This window comes from Varanus komodoensis, unplaced genomic scaffold (assembly GCF_004798865.1).
Source record: "Varanus komodoensis strain SLA01 unplaced genomic scaffold, ASM479886v1 scaffold13_1, whole genome shotgun sequence".
NCBI classification, from domain to species: domain Eukaryota; kingdom Metazoa; phylum Chordata; class Lepidosauria; order Squamata; family Varanidae; genus Varanus; species Varanus komodoensis.
Genome location: NW_025335408.1, coordinates 12,139,074 through 12,151,678, shown reverse-complemented (window position 1 = coordinate 12,151,678; position 12,605 = coordinate 12,139,074). Strand labels below are relative to the sequence as shown.

At 39.8% G+C, this 12,605-nt stretch overlaps 1 protein-coding gene across 2 annotated transcripts in view; it reads left to right on the top strand.

Moving 5' to 3' along the window:
- CADPS2 (calcium dependent secretion activator 2) overlaps window positions 1–12,605 on the top strand; it is a 357,625-nt gene that overhangs the window by 159,159 nt on the left and 185,861 nt on the right. For both annotated transcript variants that reach the window (XM_044422997.1, XM_044422995.1), the window contains exon 8: window positions 4,143–4,282. In XM_044422997.1, coding sequence (XP_044278932.1) covers window positions 4,143–4,282 — 140 coding nt within the window. The remainder of the gene's footprint in view (window positions 1–4,142; window positions 4,283–12,605) is intronic.

The following is a 12,605-nucleotide window of genomic DNA, read 5'->3' as shown; positions in this document are numbered from 1 at the left end:
AGAGTAGAAGTCCCCAAGCACAACTTGAGACAGTCCAGGAAGGAGCAGAATAACCATAATGCCACATCTCCCATGTCCAACCCAAAAGTAAACAATGGTATTGAAAGCAATGAGATGTCCAGGAGAACCAGAAAGGAATAGACCTGTCCATTTCATGCTAGAAGTCATCCACTGGGGTGACCAAGGCTGCATCTGTCCCCAGACCAGGACTGGAATGGATCCAGTCAGCATCAGCTCAAGCTACCTGAAGACAATAGGCTATCTCATTCCATCACTGCTGAAAAATGTCAAATTTGGGACTGGGCAGTAACTATCAGAAACTATTGATTTATAGACTAGATTTCTTCTATACTACAGTTTCACCACTGCCTCCTTTAAGCTCATAGGAACCACCCTTTTGCTCAGGGAGACACTGATCACCAAACTGTGGAGCTAGAAATAAGGAATTAAATCAGTGAATACTTCTCTTTTTCCTATGTTTTGGCAGCTTTCTTTTGGGATGAGGTAATAAGTTGGATACATTTTGCAATGGAAAGTCCTTTAATATTCAAAGATACACATGCCCTTCTTAACTACCCACTTGTCATTTGGGATTTAATGCAAGGTCAGTCTAAATGGATCTTACATGCTCTTTTGACAGCTAACAGACTAAATGTAACAAAGAAAGGTAAAGGACAAGCAAAGCTGGGCTGTGAGTTTGTGTTGCCCTTGTGAGAGCCCTTGCGATGTGCCAGATGAGCCAGCTTTTCTCTTCTTTCAACTTCCCTCATAATCGGGATGAGCATCATCATCTACTCCAGGTCCTCTCTTCAGTGGAAGAAGGCACGAGGCAAGCAAATTGACTTCACTGTGCATAAGCCTTCTCCAATGAGAGAAGCCCGTGACCATGGAACCAAGCCACTTACTGCCCTGTGCAGTGATTGAACATTCACTAGGAACACTGGAAGGGTCCAGATTACATGCGAGGGCATAATCCCACTCACTTGGTATTATTCAACCTACAGAGGACTGTTTGGGATGTCATTTAAGACCCCTCTCTGCTTAGACACTTGGAAGTGACTGGTCGCAGTTGTCAAAACTAAGAAAATGAAAACTAGATGTTGGGCTAGAGGACATCCCCTTTAAGGGGTTAAAGGAGCAAACAAAAAACCCAAGTGAATGAAAATGGGCTTGCAGTTATGGCAGGATGAACAAGCTGGTCCTGCTCCTGGATTCTCTGGGGAAGTAATGTGAGGACCGGAGAGGGAAGGAAGGAAGGATTGAATAAGCCAGAGTGAGCCTGATCCTCTGTCAGTGCGCAACAGCCAGACCACTTTGAGTTTTTGCATGCAAACGGGCCTGTACAGTTCATCAATATACTCCATGATATAAGGAGCTAGAAGTTATTGAAAGGACAGGATATTCTTTGTGTAAAACCAGGATACATGCTCTGCTAGGAATGCATAATCTACCTAGGAGGGTGGGGGAAGACAAGAGATGGTGCCATTTCATTGGTTTCTGTATTTATTATTAATTTGACAGAACTTGTCAAGAAATAAATTTCTTGGGATTATGTTAGTATAAGCAAAAATAATAATACCTTGCTTATTTTTTAAAAATTGAATTAATAACTACCTTTCATTTAGGCATCTTTACTTGAAGCTTTCCTCCACTTAGGTATTTTCATATTAGTCCAACATCAGCTATTTTCATAAAATGGAGATGTGTTTATTCCTTGTGGATGATACTTTTGAATTAACATTCCTTTTGGATAATGGAAGACATGTGTATTTTTCTAAGTTGTATAAATGTTCTAATATTTCAGATCAGAGGGAAAATGTACTTTTCAGCACACAGACTGTTATATCTCATGGCAGGGTATAAACATATGTGCACACAGTTTTCTTTTCTTTTTTATTAAATGCATGATATAGAATTCTCCACATCCTATACAATGTTAAAAAAGGATGATGGTAAAAGGCTCACTCTTCTCAGCAAAATATAGCAATGTATTTGAATGTTTAGCATTTTTAATTATTCTTTCTTCCACTTGAGAGCACCATGTGCCCAATTGTCATCTACAAGAGGGAGTGACTAGAAAGAAACTTAACCCAGGTCCCAGGTCCATGATGGTGCGAACAAACAGAAATAGGAATAATACACACCATCACTCAAACATCCAGGTTGGGGAAGGGCAGGCAAAGGGAAGTGACTTGCGAAGAAAGGGTAAGGTACTGTCATCACTCTAAATTGTCCTTTGCCAAAGTAGCTTTTAACTTGAAAAAGAAAAAGCCACCAGGGTTCTGTTACCTGTATTTGCATGTGACATTTAATTAGCCCCTTAGCTTATGTGCCAAGAGGGAAGTTTCTTGACATGGACTCTTTCAAATGTCAGGACCTTAATTATTATATTTGATTAGAAATTAAATCTATGTGCTACTGGGAAAACCAACATGAGCCATATTTTACTGTGCATTTGAAAGAGAACAGAGTTAAGACTGAATCGTTCTTCAGTGCTGTTCAGATGATCTAGAAACAGTCACACATCTATATTCTCTCTCCCAAACATGTCAGGCTATACACAAATGTGGTATTAAAACTATTACACAGACTTGGTTGAGGACTTATTAAACTGCACACTCTGTAGAAGTGCAAAAAATAACCATTGGTTCCAAATTGATTGGTACATGGAGCTGAGTTAGAATGCCATGACCTGGTCCCTTCTTTCTTTCCTTCTGATTATTAGACTCAAGACAATCCTTTGAAGTTTTATTGAAACTTAGCAGATTACAGAAGAGTATGAACTCTAAATAGCCTTCTGCCATAAATGAGGGAGAAACATTTGGCCATGTAAAGAGTTGAATCCAAACTGGGAACTCCCCCTCTGTCCCTCCCTTTCAGTAAAATTTCTAACTCCTCTCTCAGGGTGGCTCTTGCTGCAGGAGGGCTGAGAGGAGTGAAGACTTTATGCTATTTAGTGTTGCATTTTCTTTTTGACATGTAAATTGTTCTAATGCCTTCATCGACTGTGCTTAATGGTAGGACATTTGGCTACAGAATTGGCTACTATGCAGGCACATTCTGTGTTTCTTTGACTAAATATAATTGTTTATCTTAAGGTAGTATAGTGGCACTAACAACACGATATGTAAATTTCACATCTGAAGACAGGGCAACCTTATGTATCATCTGGATGTTTTATTCCCCCCCCCCCCCACGCCACCCCACAAGCTATGTGATCTGGTACTGCATAGGGCTGCTTCATGTGTCTGAATCACTTACTCATCTGTTGATGACTCAACCTTTGATGACTATTAACTGATCATATGTAGCAATTCTGTTGAAAAATAATTTGTGTTTGCAGTGAAATCTGGTGATGATGTTGTGCTCGCTGTGGCTTATTCACCTGCAAATCAGTGTTTTGCAGTACTGAATTCATCAAGTGATGAACATGTAAATGTGATGCAGCCCAGAGCAATAGTGTGGATGCAATTAAACTTTTCTCGTCTACAATCATATTGGCGGTTGCACTTAGATCCCAGAGAAACCAGAGTGGCAATTTAGTTGGCCAGACTTCATCTAGATCCAACCTATGATCTTAGTTGGATTGAATTTTAATATCAGTATCAGTCTGAATAATCGAGACAGTATTGATTTATTTAGAAAATGAATAAGCTGTTCTTCAGCATAAACTTCCAGGGTTGTAACTAATAAGAAATGTTGCATTGCAATTGTCTCTAATAATTTTGTTGCTGGAAAATATTATATTTTGCATAACCTGTTGTTAAACCAGGGAGTTAAAAGCTTCAAGAATGGCAGGCTGCACAATATTATAGGTTCCTCTATCTCTGAAGGACTGTTTTTCAGCTGTCAAAACTCGTAAGAGCCTATTGAAGCTTTCAATCAGAATGAAGTAGCTTGGTGGAAAACCAGAGCTGCTTCATGATCTAGAATACAGCTTGTCAGAAAATAAATTTGTCTGCTTTGATGCTGCATGTGTTGAAATGAAATGGAAGTGTTATGACTTATTGCTTCTATCTCCTATAATCCCCTTTCAAATGGAAAAAGTGACACAGACAGCTTTTGCATTGGTCAGAGCTTACAAGTAAACTTGTTTAGATATTTGCCGTTTCATAAACAGTTTTCATTGTGTCCTTTCACAGGTAATATTGTACCCAACATCCAATAGCTCGAAGTCACCTGAGCTGCATAAAATGATAGTCCCTAAAAATAGCCAAGATTCTGATCTGAGAATAAAACTGGCAGTGCGAATGGATAAACCACCACACATGAAGCATTGCGGGTAAGTGTCTGCTCTCCAAAACAGCAAATTTTAATTCCATTTTAAGTGCCTACCTAATTTTACCTTATACTGTTGGAAGGAATAATAAATAATAAAGAAGCAATATAAATATGATTATGTGAAACATGACGTTTATTTAAGCAAAGTAGAACTTGTGCTTGAAATAAATATGAATATAGACTGTGTGCAATGAATCCAGATGGTGGGATGACAAATTAAACCTCCAGGTTCAAGAGGGCGTGAGAATCCAAAAATCACACTGAGCATGTCTAAGCCTTCGGACACAGCTGCAGTAGCTCAATGAAATGGTTTGGATCCAGGTCACTTAGAGAACCAGCTTTGCTCATTCTAACCTGTCGACCCTTCAAGAGGAACATAAGGGGACCTATTTGCATATCTACTTGTAGCAGCATGAGTGCTATGCTGGCAGGCATACGGGAGAGGACTCACTTAATGGTAGCTACTTACTTGTGGAACATTTTTCTGGTTGATTTCTGCCAAACCCCAGCACTGCAAGCCTTCATGTGAGCCTGAAAATCTCAACTGTTTGCCTTGTCCTGCAGTTTAAGCCAAGATTACCCAGCCTGCTGTGCTCCTGACATTTTGGACTTCAGTTCCTATCAGTGCAGGAAGGCACCATATTGGAGAAGGCTGATTTTAGCTGTTGCTTGGCCTAATTTAAATGATTAGCTAAACATTTACCTTGGCCTATAATTTAAGAGTCCAAGACCCTACATATGCATGCATATAAGGTGCAACATGGTTTTAAATGTTAACTTTGGTTTTATCATAGCTCCTAGTGTTCTGTGGCTTTGCCTTGTATGCCCCCTTACGCAGTTTACCCTAAAAAGTAGTTTATAATAAATAGTTTAAATAACTGAATGAATTAATGATTAATCCTGGTCCTTGTCAGAGATACGGATATCTGGCAAATCCTTCAAAGATTATTTGCCACAGTTGAGTGTGAACCCATTAATGAGAAACAATCAGAAAACTCTGCCTGAGGAGGAACAAACAGTTCCACATGTAGCAAAATGGAAAGGTCACTGTATACATAATTTATATAGGATTTTTAAAAATTTATGAAAATATTTCTTTGAGCTACATCCGAGAGTGGCTTTAATTTATTAGGATTTAACTGTTCTGTCTGCAAACTGCAAGCCCCGGATTCTCAAGCACCTTTGCCAACAAATCTTATGTTTTCTCATTGAAGAATCTAAAGGGCAGATTCTAAGCCTAATCCTGTTATTACAGCTTCTACAGCAGACTTCCTTGACTGGCTGCACACACAATGTTTTAGCTAACTCCTTGCTTTCCTGACTATTGCCTGTGCTGGCTCGGCTGTTAGAAGCTGAAGTCCAAAATAAGGCATCCGGATTGCTTCACACATATATCCAGCATATATCCTGCTTACACATGTGCCTAGTTGGGATTCAGACTGCTGTTGTGGCTTTTACCACTTCTATTTTTACTACAGTTGTCAGTCTCCTAGGACTCAAAGACAGTCTTACAAAACCTTTCTTGGGTTCATTGGGAAGTCACAGAGCTAAGCATTTAATCTCATTCAAGCATTCATGAGACTTAACTAAGTCTCTAAAATGCAGAAGAATTCTTAAAACATTCTAACTGATAATATTAATCCCTGGGGACTTTACTTGCAGTACAGATTAGCCCGAGTACTGGTTCTGGTTGATTCAAAATCATGCAACACGGCTAGATCCATGTTTCAGTCAAGTTACAACACATGATTTAAAACAGAATCAGCCTTGATTTATGGAAACTCATAGCTATAGACTTATTGCTACACTGTGTGATGTTGTATACTTTTGGCTGCTGATTGATAATATATTTTATGAATTGTTGGCTTGTAAACAGAAGTCATGCTTTTAAATGAGTCCTTCTGACACACATTTTAATTCACATCTGACCTGAATAAATAAAATATGTGGCTTTCTAAGTTCTGTAAGAAAGGAATACAGAAATCAGCACAACTCGAGGTCATGGTTCTTAGTATTCTGCTTTAAGCTCTGTCTGATTTGTGTTCGTGTGTGTCAGACTGTGATATTTTTCCTGTGTGGAAGTTACAAAGAACTTGGATGCATGTTCAGAAGTGTGTAATCTTCTCCTATTGGATGAAGATTGTGCCTTGTGCACATTTTTAGGTACACATTTTTTCATGAATATTTTTCTAATTTACACATTTTTAACACAATTCTCCATCCCTATCCTATTAATAACAATGCAAGCTTGGGAATATACAAGGTTTGATTATAGATTGCTCTCATGTTTGCAGGTGATTTCTGGAAGCACAAATAGATATAAATTCAAAAAGTATATGTAAATTCATTTCAACAAAAAATGAAACTAGTTTCTTTTATATCTCTGTGAGAAATAGATTTGATCAGAAGAGTTATGTTTTAGCATAGCCTAGTGGCTAAAACCTTGTATTGCTGCAGGAAATAAAACATTTAAACATACAGCTGTAAAATAAAACCTTGCATTATTGAAATGGAAAATAGTTAACTGGTCAGGCAAACTGAAAGACAAAAGTAAACCTTACAGTTGGCCTTGATGTCTTTTGTGGTGATGGACTGCACCTTAAAACATATATCACCTTGTGTCATAGGAGAGATAGGACAATGATGCTCTTAAAGGAAATGGAATGTTTAAGGAAGAATTGGGTGCTACAGTTGACACTTGTGGTTTATAAGAGTAGGATGGAATTGTTAATTCTTGGCCTATTGGAGGGCATAGTTCAGAGCTCAATCCTATGCATGTTTAGACAGAAAAAAAGTCAGCTCTCAGCATTCCCACGACAGGTCCGCTGTAGGACTTTTTTTCTGTCTATATATATCAGATGTAAACTTGGTATTAGAGATTTAGCCCCACACTCCCAACTGACATCTGTTTTGCAGGCCCTGGTTGCCCCAGATAGTCTCATCCTCAGACATAACTTTCAGATTTTCCTGCTTCTGCACGAATAATTTAATGGTTCTAGGCACAGCTGCTTCACTCACACCATGTTGATTGAAAATGATTGCATTACAATACACTCAACATAGTTTCTTGTGCTTTTGACCTGAGAGTGAAATACTCAGCAGAACTCATCTGTCTGACCTTGAAGAGCTGGGGAGAGTTAAGGCTGCTGCAGAGTGATGGGTTTGCAGAGAGAAAGGAATAAATGTTTCCCTAGTCCCTTCCCTTCTAGCCCCAACCTATTATTTCTGCCTCCTTCCCTTTGGAAGTGTTTGCAGATAGCCTCAGTTGTTAGACAGGAGAGTGCATGCCTGAAACGTCAAGGTTTTGCATACATGAAACCTGTAGGAGTCTGGGTAACTATGTTCATGATGTAATGAAGATATGGACAGTTAGAGAAATGGAAAATAGCCCCTAAAGAATAAAACATTACAAATTGACAGGCTAGCACTAATTTATCGGAAAGCATAAATCTTTAAGGTAACTCACATCTCTGAGTAGCTTACAGGCACCTGGGTTCCATGAAAAGATACAAGTCACAACTCTCTGAGCCGACGAGCTGGAAAGAAAGTCCTGGCTCAAAATCATGCTCTTCTGAAGAGGTGCTACCCAGTGGTGGAGGTGCGGGAGGTGAAATGCTGATCTAATCAAACAGAATGATGACTGTATCAGATTTTTGCACATAAGCTTGAAAGTACTTTGCACATAGTTAAATTGCTGGAGGTGTAGTGTAGAGAGGTGTAAATTGGAGGATATAAATTCCTTCCTCTCAAACATTTTCTTCAGAGATGAACCACTCAGCGCCTATGTGTTGGCTCATGTGCTGCCTCAAATGTGCAATTTTGAAGAAAAATGGGAGGGGCAAGAGAAGGGTTTTTTGTTTATTTTTTTGGTTAAACCTCAAAAGCCTCTTACTGTGTTTTCTAAATTGATTGCAAATTTATTTTCCATTGCATGTTGCTACTCTTGTAGATGGTGATTTCCACATCTTTCTATTCCTGTTTAATCCCTCCGTATAGATTGTTATGTTTCACTTGTAGCGTGTCACAATATGAAAGTAGGAAAGCATCTTGTTTAATTAACAGGTTTGGCTATTGTACATATGCATAGCATCTTCATTACAGATTCTATAACACCAGTGGCTTAACATGTAGTAAATTTTATTTTTTGCCCCCTAAATATGAAGACATTGCGACAACTCAGTATTTGTTTTCTCTTCATTTTAGAAGAATCTTTTGATTTTTAATTCATTTCACTGAGAAAAGGAAAACTGAGCTGCATAGCAAGCAATGCATAAAATATGTTAATGATTAATTGGATAATGAGGAGAAAGTTCAATATAAAATAGCCAGGAATGGAGAGGGGGGGGGGAGCAGAACTGTACTTCCTCCTGCTAGATCCTTAGAGATGCTTAGCAATGAGTTTAATTTTAATTATTCTTGCAATAATCACTAGCAAGGGAATCTTGGAGACCTTGACAACAAGTTCCAGCTCTTTTAATTGCAGAGAGTACCTACAGGACTTTTAATTGCCAAAGGATATATTGCTAAATGAGGCATTACTTTGCATTCATTTCAAAGTAACTAACATGAAACATTTGTAAAACATGATCTAAAGTCAACTTCACTTAATGACTATTGACTTGGGCTGAGGTTTTGCAGAAAGCTGTGCATTAGAAAGTCCCCTTGATTTCACAGATTTTGTCATGGGTTACAACGTTTGGCTACGTTGTATTGCAACCCTAGACATCCCCTTTTCTCCCTTGTGGTCTTTGTGACACACACGTGTGGGTCAATGCACCTGTGCAGAACAATAGTCAAAATATTTTCATTATTCAGTAGACCTTTTTGCCAAGAGCTCCTCTGCATACACTCCAGGCATGACTACCACCTGCATCTCAGTTCCTTTCTTAATGCTACTGTGAAGGCAGCTCTTTGGAATGGTTTCTGCTTTTCAGAAGGAAAAAATAGCTTGTTCTAGCTTAGTTTTTCCTGTTCCCTTTCCTTCCTGCCCTCTATAGAATTTGTTTCTTCTTCTATCAAATCTCTCCCCCTTTCCACTCGCATGCCCACAGTATATAACCTCCAAGGCCTACTTCAGAAAGTGTTCCACTGTGAAAGAAAGATCCTGTCATCAGCTGGATGTTCAGAGTGTCTTCTGTGTCTTGGAGAGGTCCATAAAGAACCCCCTTTCCACTACTGCAAGGCCTTTACCAAACAGACCAGAACAGCCACTTTGAGTTTTTGAAAAGAGAAAAGGTGGGATAAAAATCTGAATCTAATAAACAAACAAATAGTTCAGTATGTTTCTGCACTTGCCTTTGGGAGCAAGCTTCGAAAGCAGCAGACTTGGTGCACAAAACTGGCCCTTACACACTGTTTCACCTTCTGTCTACAAAAGTCCACCTCCCTCTTTCTTAAGCCTTGGACATGGCCGCCCAACTTGCTTCCTGCCCATGGACTCCCACATGCCCAGTAACAACAACTTCAGCCCTCTTCATGGACCAGCAATTGAAGACCAGCCCTTCCCTGTCTATGTGCTATGCAACCATTAGGGCCTACAAACAACAACAACAAAATCTCATCAACCTGAAGCTGATAACAAACCTGAACTGGTCTTGGCCCAACTTGTTTACTAGTCCTCCAACACTACAACCACTTTTTTGCCCACCAACAGCAGTATTGAAAATATTCAGAATCCCACAGGAGCACAGCTTTCAAGATGATATCCAGTGCCTTAGCTCTGTTTCAGGAAATGAATCTCCTCACCATTTTTCTCCCTGACCAAACAATTCTCCATACAAGTCTCTTCACAGATACTACTCACCTTTTGATAGTATTTTTATCATTTGTTTTTATGGATTGTATAAACCACCCAGATTGCTTCGGCTGTGGAGCAATATAGAAATTCATACATGCATATATTATGTGAAGAGAAAATGTGCAAAACCTCAGGAATTAACAAATACTCAAGGAGGCCATGTCCATTTTGGGAATTCTGGAGGCATGGATTGAGACTCCATCTGCAAGCTTGAAGTTCAATGTCTATGTCCTATGCAGTAAGCTTTTTCTTTGCATTTGGCTGGTGACCTATGTGAATAACCCCCACTACAGCCAGTTATGCATAGGTGAAAGGGTAAATCAGAACATCCTCTTCTTTCTGCTACAGTCAGTATTGGATGGTACTGCATGCAGGTGAGACAAACATGTCAGAGTGGACCTCCTGGGTTTATATGCACCTTTTAGAAATGCACTGCAATCTCAGCATTCATACCCTAGATCAGAAGTTGATGCACATCTCTGTTGTTCCCTTGCTGTGGAAGGAAACTGCAAACCTTCATCCACATATGTGGATGGTCGCCTTAAGGAATTTCCCTCTGTCTGGTACTGACAGTGTGCAGTACCTTGTTTCTCTGGATTCTGACCCATGTGTATACCTTGTACCTGTAGCTGATTCCAGTTCTCTCAGGTACCTTGTACCTGTATTCCTTGTACCTGTACTCTGTACAGATCTGTACCTGTACCTGTACAGATTCCTTGTACCTGTACTCTGATTCCAGTTCTCTCTGGTATCTAGAGGAAAGACATCATTGTAAAATACTTACAGCTTTAATTTTGATTACACATTGAGAAGCATTTAATTATCTTATTTCACTTAATTAGCCTCACTGCTGGGGTCAATTGCTTTTTTTATTAGCATAGCAGGCTTGCAAGTCTGATTGGCATGAAATAACGTGACACACAATATTTCAATTTTAAGATAACACACTTCTAAGGCTTTGGTGGCTTATCACTTTATAAAATCATAACATTTTTGTTATGCGTATACCTGTCAGTTTTTGCAAAGCATTTTGACTGTCTGTCTAGAGGATGTGAAAACTGCACATTCTTAACTTTCTAGATGAATATGGAGATAGAAAGAAATTAAAGTGTCATCTTAATAATACTATAGATCTGTTTCAAATTGCTTTGCTATTGTTTAACAGCAATCATGGAACTATGGGTATTTTTAAATGTCCATTGCTTTTGTGATTTGTTGTAACATTTATGTGGAAAGATAGCATTATAAAACATGGTAGTACCCAAAGCTTCTATTACATATATAGCACAAATTGCAATAGAAGTGTATGTCTGCATGAGATACTAGCACAGATGTTGTTTGCCATAGTTTCCATGTGCGGGGGGGGGGGGCAGCAGGGATGTGCTGCTCACACCACTCCCAGATGTTCATACATTAAGCAGGGATATCTGCATAGAGAAAGCAGATACCAGGAGACCTCTCCTGAGGCAAGTTTTGTAGGCCCCACAGATGCTGGCTGCACTGGAGACCACTGGCCTGTGCACATCTTAGTATTACATTTATATCCCCACTTTGCTTCTTCTTGCCAGGAACCCAAGGTGACTTCCAAGGTGCTCCTCTCCATTTTATCCTCACATCAACAACCCTGTGAGGTAGGTTAGGCTGAAGATCCATGAATGGCCCATAGTCATCCAGTGAGTTTCTTGGCCACGGGGGGGCCAGAACCCGAATCTCCTGAGTTCCAGTCCAGCACACTTAACCACTACACCACACTGGTTCCGCTTTTCAGAACTCTTGTTCATTTAGGGTCCATGATCTTGTGGAAGTCTCTGCACATAAGTTTGTTCTGTATGTACAAATCCTGGGGTGGGTGGGCAGAAAGCTGTGTGATCACAGAATATGCATGAAAGAAACTTAACCCAGTTAGATATCTTCCTCATACTAGACTAGCAGCAGATGTATTTTGTTTGCATCTCACAAGACTTTTTTCAGCTCCTGTCTGGACAGTAAACTGATATTTCAACTTCATGTTACACAGTACCAAATAATCCAGGGTTAGATTTGTCACACAGGAATGGTCAAACAGGCCATGACTCCTTCGCAGTAGAAGACCTCATCAGGGTTGTGCTATATCTGCACCGGTGATGAGTAATAGTTTTACCTGTTGAGGACTGCAACCCATTTATGACTGCTCCTCCTCCTCCTCCAAATCCCAAGAGGAGTGCTCTTGGGAATGCACACCAAGAGCAGCTGTCCTCTCTCCCAGCAATAAGCATGCAAAATCCCCTCCCCATAAGCCCAAATACAAATGCAGGAGCCCTTGTCCACAGGATCCTGCCCTGAGAAGATCACTGCTATCTTCAAGATTCCTACAATGCTCACACATCTATGTGAGCAACAAGCACAAGACCCCTTCCTACAGGCCTGTGTTCAGAAACTAGGGACTTTTTGCTTCTAGACAGATTCCGGGAAACATGATCTTAGACTCCCCCACTCTTCTTTTTCCACTCTCCTGCAGCCTCCCTCTTAATATTTCACTTGTGTACAT